This window comes from Calypte anna, unplaced genomic scaffold, assembly GCF_003957555.1.
Source record: "Calypte anna isolate BGI_N300 unplaced genomic scaffold, bCalAnn1_v1.p scaffold_26_arrow_ctg1, whole genome shotgun sequence".
Lineage (NCBI taxonomy): Eukaryota > Metazoa > Chordata > Aves > Apodiformes > Trochilidae > Calypte > Calypte anna.
Genome location: NW_022045502.1, coordinates 92,359 through 105,382, shown reverse-complemented (window position 1 = coordinate 105,382; position 13,024 = coordinate 92,359). Strand labels below are relative to the sequence as shown.

The 13,024-nt window shown below is 50.5% G+C and overlaps 1 protein-coding gene across 1 annotated transcript; it reads left to right on the top strand.

The window, feature by feature from the left end:
• The first annotated feature begins 351 nt into the window (after nt 1-351).
• Nucleotides 352-11,237, top strand: LOC115600327 (E3 ubiquitin-protein ligase TRIM7-like). Its single transcript, XM_030468723.1, is given in 14 exon segments — nt 352-678; nt 681-763; nt 765-819; nt 822-973; nt 6,135-6,221; nt 6,316-6,351; nt 6,353-6,409; nt 6,411-6,458; nt 6,461-6,505; nt 6,507-6,549; nt 7,329-7,388; nt 7,391-7,444; nt 7,957-7,989; nt 10,139-11,237. Coding segments are annotated over 14 exon segments (1,497 nt in total). The 5' UTR covers nt 352-461; the 3' UTR covers nt 10,666-11,237.
• Nucleotides 11,238-13,024: the final 1,787 nt, after the last annotated feature.

The following is a 13,024-nucleotide window of genomic DNA, read 5'->3' as shown; positions in this document are numbered from 1 at the left end:
CCAATCCTATAGGGACGTCCCCCAATCCTATAGGAACCCCCCCAATCCTATAGGGACCCCCTCCCCAATCCCACAGGGAGCCCCCAACCCTATTAGGACCCTATAGGGACCCCCCCAATCCTATAGGGACCCCATAGGACCCCGACATTATAGTTACAGCTACTTATAGCCCCCCTATAGCCCCCCCTATAATCCCCCTATAGCCCCAGGCCCCGCCCCTCGCTTCCCACGCTTGGGAAACCACGCCCACTCCCCCCATTCATTTACATAACCACGCCCCTCCACCCCCTGCCCCGACCAATCGCGCTCTTTGCGCCTGCGTGACCACGCCCCCGCTCTCCCCCCCCTCCCTCCCCGCTCCGTGGCCACGCCCCTCGGGCCGTCATTCTGGCGGCGGGTCGGGCAGGGAGCGGTAACGCAGGGAGCGGTAACGCGGGGGCTCCCGCAGCAACCGGGCCGGGATGGAAGCACCTCCGGCTCCTCCTACCGTTCCCCCGGCTCCTTGCAGCGTTGCCCGTAGCCTCCAGGATGAATTAACGTGCCCGGTATGCTTGGAATACTTCAACGACCCCGTGTTGGTGGCCGAGTGCGGGCATAACTTCTGCCGCGCCTGCGTAACCCAATGCTGGGAGGACTCGGGCTCGTCGCCTTTGCTGCCCTCAGTGCGGGAACCGGTACCGCACGGCTCTTCCGCCCTAACCGCTCTCTGGGGAACATCGTCCACATCGTTCGGCAGTTGGGATTACCCCCCGGTCCTGCTGATCCCACCGCCGGGACCTCCAGCTCCCGCTCCGCCTTTACCCGCCGCTTCTCCACCGGTTCTCCGGGGCCTCCGCGTTGTCCACGTCACGGGGAACCTTTGAGGCTTTACTGCGTTCAGGATCGCCGTGCTGTCTGCGTCGTTTGTCACCTTTCCCGGGAACACCGGAACCACACCGTGCTGCCCGCCGAGGAGGCTGCCCACGCCGCAGAGGTCAGTGCCGGGGAGGTTAAGGAACCCCCCACTTATTTAGGGGGTGTGCTTGGGGTCCCCCCTAAATGGGGGTCAAGTAGGGACCCCAGTTTGGGGGGGTAGGGACCCCATTTTAATGGGGTGCACTGAGTAGAAAGGTGAGCACCCCCCTTAATGGGGGTCAGTTACACCAGGACCCCAGTTTGGGGGTGTAGGGACCCCCGTTTTTAAGGGGGTGCAGTGAGGACTGAGTATAAGGGTGAGTACCCCCCTCAATAGGGGTCAAATGGACCAGGACCCCAGTTTGGGGGTGTAGGGACCCCCGTTTTTAATGGGGTGCAAAGAGGACTGAGTAGAAAGGTGAGAATGGGGGTCAAATAGTCCAGGACCCCAGTTTGGGGGGGTAGGGACCCCCGTTTTTAAGGGGGTGCAGTGAGGACTGAGTATAAGGGTGAGTACCCCCCTCAATAGGGGTCAAATGGACCAGGACCCCAGTTTGGGGGGGTAGGGACCCCCGTTTTTAATGGGGTGCAGTGAGGACTGAGTAGAAAGGTGAGAATGGGGGTCAAATAGACCAGGACCCCAGTTTGGGGGTGTAGGGACCCCCGTTTTTAAGGGGGTGCAGTGAGGACTGAGTAGAAAGGTGAGAACCCCCCCTTAATGGGGGTCAGTTACACCAGGACCCCAGTTTGGGGGTGTAGGGACCCCCGTTTTGAAGGGGGTGCAGTGAGGACTGAGTGGAAAGGTGAGAATGGGGGTCAAAGAGACCAGGACCCCAGTTTGGGGGGGTAGGGACCCCCCTTTTTAAGGGGGTGCAGTGAGGACTGAGTAGAAAGGTGAGAATGGGGGTCAAATGGACCAGGACCCCAGTTTGGGGGTGTAGGGACCCCCGTTTTTAAGGGGGTGCAGTGAGGACTGAGTATAAGGGTGAGTACCCCCCTCAATAGGGGTCAAATGGACCAGGACCCCAGTTTGGGGGGGTAGGGACCCCCGTTTTTAATGGGGTGCAAAGAGGACTGAGTAGAAAGGTGAGAATGGGGGTCAAATAGTCCAGGACCCCAGTTTGGGGGGGTAGGGACCCCCCTTTTTAAGGGGGTGCAGTGAGGACTGAGTAGAAAGGTGAGAACCCCCCCTCAATGGGGGTCAAATAGAGCAGGACCCCAGTTTGGGGGGTAGGGACCCCCCTTTTTAAGGGGGTGCAGTGAGGACTGAGTAGAAAGGTGAGAACCCCCTTAATGGGGGTCAAATAGAGCAGGACCCCAGTTTGGGGGGGTAGGGACCCCAGTTTTGAAGGGGGTGCAGTAAGGACTGAGTAGAAAGGTGAGAACCCCCCCTCAATGGGGGTCAAATAGACCAGGACCCCAGTTTGGGGGGGTAGGGACCCCCCTTTTTAAGGGGGTGCAGTGAGGACTGAGTAGAAAGGTGAGAATGGGGGTCAAATAGAGCAGGACCCCAGTTTGGGGGGGTAGGGACCCCCCTTTTTAAGGGGGTGCAGTGAGGACTGAGTAGAAAGGTGAGTACCCCCCTTAATGGGGGTCAGTTACACCAGGACCCCAGTTTGGGGGGGTAGGGACCCCCGTTTTGAAGGGGGTGCAGTGAGGACTGAGTATTAAGGTGAGAACCCCCCCTCAATGGGGGTCAAATAGAGCAGGACCCCAGTTTGGGGGGGTAGGGACCCCGTTTTTAAGGGGGTGCAGTGAGGACTGAGTGGAAAGGTGAGAATGGGGGTCAAATAGAGCAGGACCCCAGTTTGGGGGGGTAGGGACCCCCGTTTTGAAGGGGGTGCAGTAAGGACTGAGTACCCCCCTCAATGGGGCAGAATTTGGGGTGCAAAAGGGACTCAAAGCCCCCCCCCCCAAAAATGGGGACCCCCTAGAGAGGGGGCTGAGCCCATAGGGTATAAAGGGGTGGAAAATGGAGCTGGTTTCAACTGGGAGGATACTGGGAGGAGGGGGAGGGGGAGGTGTATGAGAGCTGGAGTCACCTTTGGGGTGTGGGGGGGTTCAACCAGCCCAAAAATCCAAAAATCTCATTTTTCTGAGCAAAAAAAGACACTTGGAGGGGGTTGGGGGGGGGGTTATGACCAGCAGGTGCAATTGGGGTTAAACGAGGGGGGGAACCCTCAGGAGGGAGTTTCTCCCCCTGGAAACCCTGGAAATAAGCTCAATTAGAAGCTAATTAATTGAAATAAAAGGGAATTAATTAAAGTTAATGAAACGAAACCACCCCCCCCCCGGGGGCGTTTGGAGAACATGACGCAGAACGGATACGGAGCTGATCGGCGAGGAAGAGGAGGAACCCCCCCCCCCCATCTTGTTCTGTTTAGGGGGTGTTTTTGTGCTGGAATTATTAATTAGTAATTAATAATTAAAAGATTTAAGGGGGGGGGGAAGGGAGTGAGCACCCAAGATGCCGGCCCGAGGATCTTCACTGCGCAGCGACCGCTGGAGGAGGAGGAGGAGGAGGAGGAAGGTGGCTTTGAGGAGGAAGATTTCCCTCTTCTGAACGCCTGCAATTAAGGCTTGTGATAATTAGTCACTAATTAGGGCAAATTATTAATTATTCCATCAGTGCTGCTCAAGCAAAAGCCACCACAAAGCTTCCAGAGCCAATTTCGGCCTCGATTCGCCGCCGCCGTCCTCTCCTTCTTCTGTAACCTCAACACCACCCCCAAAATTCAGGTTTTTAGCCTGGTTTTTAAGTCCTTTTAGGATCTTTAGGCACAGCTGCCACCAAACCCCACTGAGGTTGTTGCTTTTTTGGTGGTTTTCCCCTCATTAAGCTGATTTTTATCCACCTTGGGGGGAGTTCTTGCAACTTCTGCCCCTGTTTTTTCCCCAATCTTTTAATCCAGGGCTTAAATTCTGCATTTTTTTCTGAGGGTGTTTGGGTAATGGCAGCAAAATCTTGGGTTATTTCTTATTAAAAAAGGGTTTTTTATCTAAAAAAACCTGGTTTATTTGTGAAAAACCTGATTTCCTTCTAAAATACTTGTTTCACTTCTTAAAAAATCAGGTTTATTTCTAAAAACACTTGGTTTATTTCGAGAAAAAACTGATTTCTTTCTAAAATACCTGTTTTATTTTGAAAAAAAAAAAGGGTTTAGAATCATAGAATCATAGAATTAGCCGGGTTGGAAGGGACCTCAGAGATCATCTAGTCCAACCCTTGACCCACCGGAGCAGTTGCCACCTCACCGGGCAGTCCATTCCAATGCCTGATCACCCTCTCCGTGAAGAGGTTCTAATATCTAACCTAAACCTCCCCTGGCACAACTTAAGACTGTGTCCTCTTGTCTTGTTGAAGGTCGTCTGTGAAAAGAGTCCAGTTCCCACCTGGCTACAGCCTCCTTTCAGGGAGTTGTAGACAGCAATGAGGTCTCCCCTGAGCCTCCTCTTCTTCAGGCTGAACACCCCCAGCTCTCTCAGCCTCTCCTCACAGGGTCTGTGCTCGAGTCCCTTCACCAGCCTGGTTGCCCTCCTTTGGACCTGTTCCAGCACCTCTACATCCTTCTTAAACTGAGGGGCCCAGAACTGGACACAGGACTCAAGCTGTGGCCTCACCAGGGCTGAGCACAGGGGCAGAATCCCTTCCCTGGACCTGCTGGCCACGCTGTTCCTGAGCCAGCCCAGGATGCCATTGGCCTTCTTGGCCACCTGGGCACACTGCTGGCTCCTCTTCAGCTTCCTGGCAATCCAGACTCCCAGGTCCCTTTCTGCCACTCTGTGCCCAGCCTGGAGCTCCCCATGGGGTTGTTGTGGCCAAAGTGCAGGACCCGGCACTTGGAATGTTGAACCTCATCCCATTGGGATCATCCCAACTCACCAACCTCCTTTCAGGGAGTTGTAGACAGCAATGAGGTCTCCCCTGAGCCTCCTCTTCTTCAGGCTGAACAGCCCCAGCTCTCTCAGCCTCTCCTCATAGGGTCTGTGCTCGAGTCCCTTCACCAGCCTGGTTGCCCTCCTTTGGACCTGTTCCAGGACCTTGATATCCTTCTTAAACTGAGGGGCCCAGAACTGGACACAGGACTCAAGCTGTGGCCTCACCAGGGCTGAGCACAGGGGCAGAATCCCTTCCCTGGACTGCTGGCCACGCTGTTCCTGAGCCAGCCCAGGATGCCATTGGCCTTCTTGGCCACCTGGGCACACTGCTGGCTCATGGTCACCTTCCTGTCAATCCAGACTCCCAGGTCCCTTTCTGCCACTCTGTGCCCAGCCTGGAGCTCCCCATGGGGTTGTTGTGGCCAAAGTGCAGGACCCGGCACTTGGAATGTTGAACCTCATCCCATTGGGATCATCCCAACTCTCCAGTCTGTCCAGGTCCCTCTGCAGAGCCCTCCTGCCTTCCAGCTGATCCACACTCCCCCCCATCTTGGTGTCATCTGTGAATTTGCTGATGATGGACTCAATCCCCTCATCTAAATCATTAATGAAGATATTGAACAGCACTGAGCCCAACACTGATCCCTGGGGGACACCACAGCCGCCATTTTGAGGCAGCCCCGTTCAGACCACTCTCTGGGCCCGTTCCAGCCAGTTCCTAACCCAGCACAGGGTGCTCCTGTCCAAGCTGTGGGCTGACAGCTTTTTCAGGAGGATGCTGTGGGGGACGGTGTCAAAGGCTTTGCTGAAATCCAGATAAACCACATCCACAGCCTTCCCCTCATCCACCAGACGGGTCTCCTGATCATAAAAGGAGATCAGGTTGGTCAGGCAGGATCTGCCCTTCCTAAACCCGTGCTGGCTGGGTCTGATCCCTTGCCCATCCTGCAGGTGCTTCTTTAAAAAGTTGTTTGCTTCTAAAAAAAGTAGTTTAAAAAAAGTGGGGTTTATTGAACAACCTGGACGTGACCAGACCCTCCATTTTGAGGCCGTTTCAGGCAGATTTGGGGGCGTCTTGATTTTCTTCCTGCCCTTTTTTTTTTTTTTTTTTTGGGATATTTTGGGCTGGTTGGGGAACTTTTTGACCTTTTTTTGGCATTCCTGAAGTTGAAAGAGAGCAGGGAGGACACGAGGTGTGTGAGGGAACCTCCTCTCAGCTTGTGGGGGTTGTGGTGTCTTCCAGCACCTCAAAAACCCCCGTTTGGTGAAACTCTGACCAAAACCAGTGGGAATTCTCCCCAAATCTTTTAGGTTTTTTTGGATCCCAACTAACCAGCTTCCCTCCACCCTTCCTTTTCCAGGAGGTTCCTCAGGAACACCTGAGCTCCCTGAGGAAAAGCCGGGAAGAAGCCAAAGCGGAGAAGGAGCGGCAGAGCCAGGAGCTGCTGGTGAGTTCCTCATCCCCCCCCCCAAAAAAAAAACCCCAAAAAACCCCCAAAACCTTTTGGTGAACCACCAAGATCCATCTCATTTCCTTTCCAGAAACAAACAGAAGTGGAAAGGCAGAAAATCGTGGCTCGAGTGCAAGGAACTCCGGGGATTCCTGGAAGAGAAGGAGCAGCTCCTGCTCTCCCGTTCTGGAAGAGCTGGACCGGGACATCCTCAGGAGGAGGGATGAGAGTGTTGTTCCCACCTCAGCGAGGAGATCGCCCACCTGGACAAGCTGCTGAGTCCAGCAGGGAGGAGAAAAAGGGACAGGGAACCAAAGCTGGGCAGGTGAGGCCTCCCACACCCACCCACAGCTTCAGTTTGGGGAGAAAAAACCCATTTTTGGGGGACTTTTGGGGTGCTGAGGAGCAAGCAGGCTCCATCAACTTCCACCCCATCAAGGGTTGGATTTGTTTCAGGGGGTTATTTTGGGGTTTTTTTAGAGGATTTGATTTGTTTTTTCAAGGGGATTGATATTTTTTTTCTTTTTTTTCTCCACGGGGTTAATTTTTGGCGGGAACTTGAATTTTGGGCTGAAAATCAGCCTTTTCAGTCCTTGACACCCAAAACTTAAGAAAGACATTTTTGGTTTGGGGTCACTTGATTGTCACTGCAAGCCCTGAACCTTCCTGGGTTTGGAATCTTGGGGACAATCATCATTTTTAGTGAATTTCCTTAAAAAGCAGCGTGTTTCTTTTTCCCCATCCATGCAAAAAAGGAAGAAAAAGCATTTTAAACCAATAATCTAAATTAATTTGCCATTTCTGTCATTCCAACTCTGCAAACAGCTGCTGAGAGCTGATCCCCTCAGCCATGGGGCCACTTTCAGGGAGGATTTTGGAGGTTCTGAGGTAAAAAGGAGATTTTTATTGAATAATTTCTTCTTTTTCTCATTCTCTCCCCAGGGTGTTGTCCCAGCTGGAAGTAGGTGAGTGAAGCAGAGCTCTTAAAATTAAATTATTTAAGAATCATCCCACACCAAAACCTCTAAAGTTTGGAGATTTTTATGTGGGGGTTTTTTTCCCAGAAAAAGACCCTAAAATTTCCTTTTTTTTCCTCCCTCTTAGTTTTTGAGAGCTGGATGTTCTGCAAGCCTGAGGTTGGCTTCACAGAACTGGAGAAGAAACTCAGAGCTTCTCTCAGAAGAGTGCAGTGCTGAAAGAAGTTCTGCTGGAGTTCAAGGGTGAGACTGGAAATAAACGGGGCTGCTTCCTTCACCCTTACATTTAATTCAGGTTAAAATTCCCCTGAAAAGGTAAATTCAACTTTGAAAGTCAAGTTTGACCTGAAGGGGATCCAGTTCAACTTAAAATGCTCAAATTCAACTTAAAGATGATCAAGTTCAACTGAAAGGGCAAAATTCAACTTAAGAGATGGTTAAGTGCAACTCCAAAGATGATCAAATTCAACTGAAAATGATCAAAAAGGCAAAATTCAACCTAAGATGATAAAATTCTATTTAACCCCTAAAATTCAACTTAAAGGTGATTTTTAAATTTTTTTTTTTAAGCTGTGCTTTTTATTTCTCCTTTGGGGACAACTCTTTATGTTTGAGTACCTGCTTCTGGAGAAGAAAAAGCTCAATTTGCTCAAAAAGCAGCAAATTTTCCTTGGATTTCCTCTGTGGGGTTTTGGTGTTGCTGGAGGAAGAGTCCAGAGTGTAAAAGGACCTAAAATCTCCTTTTTTTCCCTCAGAGAACCTCCGGTTTGAGCTGGAGAACGACACAGGTGAGGAGGGATTTTCATTTTCCTAAGGTTTTGGTGGAGAATTTTTATTTTTACCCAGAAAATTGGGAAATCATGATCCTGGTTGGGTTTTGAGGTGGAGATGGGGGAATCATCATCATCCAGGTTGGGGTTTGAGGTGAAAATGGAGGAATCATCATCATCCAGGTTGGGTTTTGAGGTGAAAATGGAGGAATCATCATCCAGGTTGGGTTTTGAGGTGGAGATGGGGGGAATCATCATCATCCAGGTTGGGTTTTGAGGTAAAAGTGGCAGGAATCATCATCGTGGTTGGGCTTTGAGGTGAAAATGGAGGAATCATCATCATCCAGGTTGGGTTTTGAGGTGAAAATGGAGGAATCATCATCCTGGTTGGGTTTTGAGGTAAAAGTGGTGGGAATCATCATCGTGGTTGGGCTTTGAGGTGAAAATGGAGGAATCATCATCATCCAGGTTGGGTTTTGAGGTGGAGATGGGGGAATCATCATCATCCAGGTTGGGGTTTGAGGTAAAAGTGGCGGGATCATCATCCAGGTTGGGTTTTTGAGGTGAAAATGGAGGAATCATCAATCAATCCAGGTTGGGTTTGAGGTAAAAGTGGCGGGAATCATCATCCAGGTTGGGTTTTTGAGGTTAAAATGGAGGAATCATCATCGTGGTTGGACTTTGAGGTGGAGATGGGGGGAATCATCATCATCCAGGTTGGGTTTTGAGGTAAAAGTGGTGGGAATCATCATTCTGGTTGGGTTTTGAGGTGAAAATGGAGGAATCATCATCGTGGTTGGGCTTTGAGGTGAAAATGGAGGAATCATCATCATCCAGGTTGAGTTTTGAGGTGAAAATGGAGGAATCATCATCGTGGTTGGACTTTGAGGTGGAGATGGGGGGGAATCATCATCATCCAGGTTGGGTTTTGAGGTAAAAGTGGCAGGAATCATCATCCTGGTTGGGTTATGAGGTGAAAATGGAGGAATCATCATCATCCAGGTTGGGTTTTGAGGTGGAGATGGGGGAATCATCATCATCCAGGTTGGGTTTTGAGGTGAAAATGGAGGAATCATGATCCAGGTTGGGTTTGTGAGGTGAAAATGGAGGAATCATCATCATCCAGGTTGGGTTTTGAGGTGAAAATGGAGGAATCATCATCCAGGTTGGGTTTTGAGGTGGAGATGGGGGAATCATCATCATCCAGGTTGGGTTTTGAGGTGAAAATGGAGGAATCATCATCCAGGTTGGGTTATGAGGTGAAAATGGAGGAATCATCATCATTCTGGTTGGGTTTTGAGGTGAAAATGGAGGAATCATCATCATCCAGGTTGGGTTTTGAGGTAGAAGTGGCAGGAATCATGATCCAGGTTGGGTTTTGAGGTGGAGATGGAGGGAATCATCATCATGCAGGTTGGGTTTTGAGGTGAAAATGTGGGGAATCATCATCCAGGTTGGGTTTTGAGGTGGAGATGGGGGGAATCATCATCGTGGTTGGGCTTTGAGGTGAAAATGGAGGAATCATCATGATCCAGGTTGGGTTTGTGAGGTGAAAATGGAGGAATCATCATCATCTTGGTTGGGTTTTTGAGGTGAATATGGAGGAATCATCATCATCCAGGTTGGGTTTTGAGGTGAAAATGGAGGAATCATCATGATCCAGGTTGGGTTTGTGAGGTGAAAATGGAGGAATCATCATCATCTTGGTTGGGTTTTTGAGGTGAATATGGAGGAATCATCATCATCCAGGTTGGGTTTTGAGGTGGAGATGGAGGAATCATCATCATCCAGGTTGGGTTTTGAGGTGGAGATGGGGGAATCATCATCATCGTGGTTGGGCTTTGAGGTGAAAATGGAGGAATCATCATCCAGGTTGGGTTTTGAGGTAAAAGTGGCAGGAATCATCATCGTGGTTGGGTTTTGAGGTAAAAGTGGTGGGAATCATCATCCAGGTTGGGTTTTGAGGTGGAGATGGGGGGAATCATCATTGTGGTTGGGCTTTGAGGTGAAAATGGAGGAATCATCATCATTTTGGTTGGGTTTTGAGGTAAAAGGGGTGGGAATCATCATCCTGGTTGGGTTTTGAGGTGAAAATGGAGGAATCATCATCACCCAGGTTGGGTTTTGAGGTGGAATTTTCCTCAGTTTCCCTCTCCCTCCCCTCCAGGTGATCTCTCCTTGGATCCCGACACCGCCAACCCTTACCTGGTGCTGTCAGAAGACAAAAGGAGCGTCCGCCTCCGGAGCGCTCCCCAGGAGCTGCCTCCAAACCCCAAGAGATTTGATTTTTCCTTCTGTGTCTTGGCGGCCGAGGGTTTCCTGGCCGGGCGCCATTACTGGGAGGTGGAGGTGGGGGATGGGGAGAGTTGGGTGCTGGGCGCCGCCCGCGAGTCGGTGCGCAGGAAGGAGAAAATCGATTTCGCCCCCGAGGAGGGGATCTGGGCGGTGGGGTTGAACTGGAAAGGGAAAAACTGGGATCAGTATCAGGCGTTCACCTCCCCCGAGACCCCTCTGTCCCTCTGCGAGAGGCCCAGGAAGATCGGGGTCTACCTGGACTACGAGGGGGGTTGGGTGGCCTTCTACAACGCCGACAACATGGCGCCCATCTTCACCTTCACCGCCGCCTTCACCGAGAAGATTTTCCCCTTCTTTTGGCTCTTCTACGTGGGCTCCTCCCTCTCCCTCTGCAACTGACACCCCCAACATGGCCCCCAACTTCTCCCCCTCCCCACAAAGGTCACCCCCACCCCTCGCTTTGAGGGCCCCGAAGTCTCCACCGGCAAGGTTGAAGACCCCAAAACTCTTCAGTTTTCTCTTTTTCAGATTTTTCTTCTTGAATTGGAGGCTTTGACCCTCAAAACTTTGGGGTTTCCACCAACCTCAATAATTCCCTCCCCAGTTTTTCTCCACCTTCTTTCAGAGGACCCCAAACTCCCCCATTTTCACCTTGAAGGCCCCAAAACTCCTCAGTTTTCTCTTTTTCAGATTTTTCTGCTCAAATTGGAGAATTTTGCCCTCAAATCTTTCCTCTGGGGTCTCCACCAACCTCAGTAATTCCTCCACCTTCTTTCAGAGGACCCCAAACTCCCCCTTTTTCACCTTGAAAGTTGAAGGCCCCAAAACTCTTCAGTTTTCTCTTTTTCAGATTTTTCTGGAAGACCCCAAAACTCCTCAGTTTTCTCTTTTTCAGATTTTTATCCTCAAATTGGAGAATTTTCCCCTCAAATCTTTCCTCTGGGGTCTCCACCAACCTCAGTAATTCCTCCACCTTCTTTCAGAAGACCCCAAACTCCCCCATTTTCACCTCGAAGGCCCCAAAACTCCTCAGTTTTCTCTTTTTTTCCATTTTTTCTCCTCAAATTGGAGGATTTTGCCCTCAAATCTTTCCTCTGGGGTCTCCACCAACCTCAGTAATTCCCCCCCTTTATTCTCCACCTTCTTTCAGAAGACCCCAAACTCCCCCATTTTCCCCTTCAAGCCCCCAAACTCCTCCTCATTGTCCCTTTTGCACCTTCAAAGTTCAGAGGTTATTTTTTTGCTTGAATTTCACAAAAATTGAGGGTTTTAACCCTCAAAACTTCCCTTTGGGGTCTCAACCAACCCTAGGGGGGAAAAATATTCCTTAACCCTCCCCTTTTTTCCACACTTTTTTTCTTTCAGATGACCCCAAACTCCTTATTGTCCCTTTTTCACCTCCAAAATTGATTTTTTTCTGCTGAGCCCTTTTTATTTTCCCTAAAAGAGCAAAAAACCCCCCAAAAATTTCCCCTCATGGCTTCCCCCACCTTAAAGTTCAGCACCTGGGGTGTCAAGTTAAAAAGAAATTAAAATTAAATATTAGGGGGGGGGAGGAGATGGATATTTTTATTTTTGGACATCCCCCCCCCTAAAAACCCCCAAAACCTCAACGTTTTAGGGATGTCACCAAGTTGAAACTGCTCAGAATTGGTGATTTGACCCCAAAATTGGGGATAGGTTTGGGGGGGGGTGGGCTCTGGGTTGAGACCCTCGTGTGTGTCCTTGTCCCCCCCCTCCTTCCAACCCCTCGTGCTGCTGTTCCCTCCCTCTGCTCAGTGGGGAAATAAAAGTTGCTGTGCAAAAACCCCAAAACCACCTCAAAAACCCTAAAATAGCCCCAAAATTCCTTTTTTTTTATTTTTTTTTAAGCTTCTCATAGGGTGGGGTTGTCCTTCCCTGTCCTTCTTGAACTGAGGGGCCCAGAACTGGACACAATACTCCAGGTGTGGCCTCACCAATGCAGAATAGAGGGGGAGGAGAACCTCTCTTGACCTACTAACCACCCCCTTTCTAATGCACCCCAGGATGCCATTGGCCTTCTTGGCCACAAGGGCACATTGCTGGCTCATGGTCATCCTCTTGTCTACCAGGACCCCCAGGTCTCTTTCACCTCCACTGCTCTCCAGCAGGTCAGCCCCCAACCTATACTGGGCCATCGTGTTGTTCTTCCCCAGATGCAAAACTCTACACTTCCCCTTGTTGAACTTCATCATGTTTCTCTCTGCCCAACTCTCCAGCCTGTCTAAGTCTCTCTGAATGGCAGCACGGCCTTCCGGTGTGTCAGCCACTCCTCCCAGCTTAGTGTCATCAGCAAACTTGCTGAGGGTACATTCTATACCCTCATCCAAGTCGTTGATGAAGATATTGAACAACACCGGTCCCAGTACCGACCCCTGAGGGACTCCACTGGTCACACACCTCCAACCAGATTCTGCCCCATTGACTACGACTCTCTGACTCCTTCCTTTCAACCAGTTCCTGATCCACCTCACTACCTGATCACCAAACCCATACTTGATCAACTTATCTACAAGGATGCTGTGAGAGACGGTGTCAAATGCTTTACTGAAATCAAGATAAACCACATCTACTGCTCTTCCATCATCTATCCACCTAGTCATTTCCTCATAGAAGGCTATGAGGTTAGTCAGACATGATTTACCCTTGATAAAACCATGCTGGCTGCTCTTGATGACCCCCATGTCCTTGATATGCCTGGACCACTGAGAAGAGCCTAACTCCATCTCCCTGACAC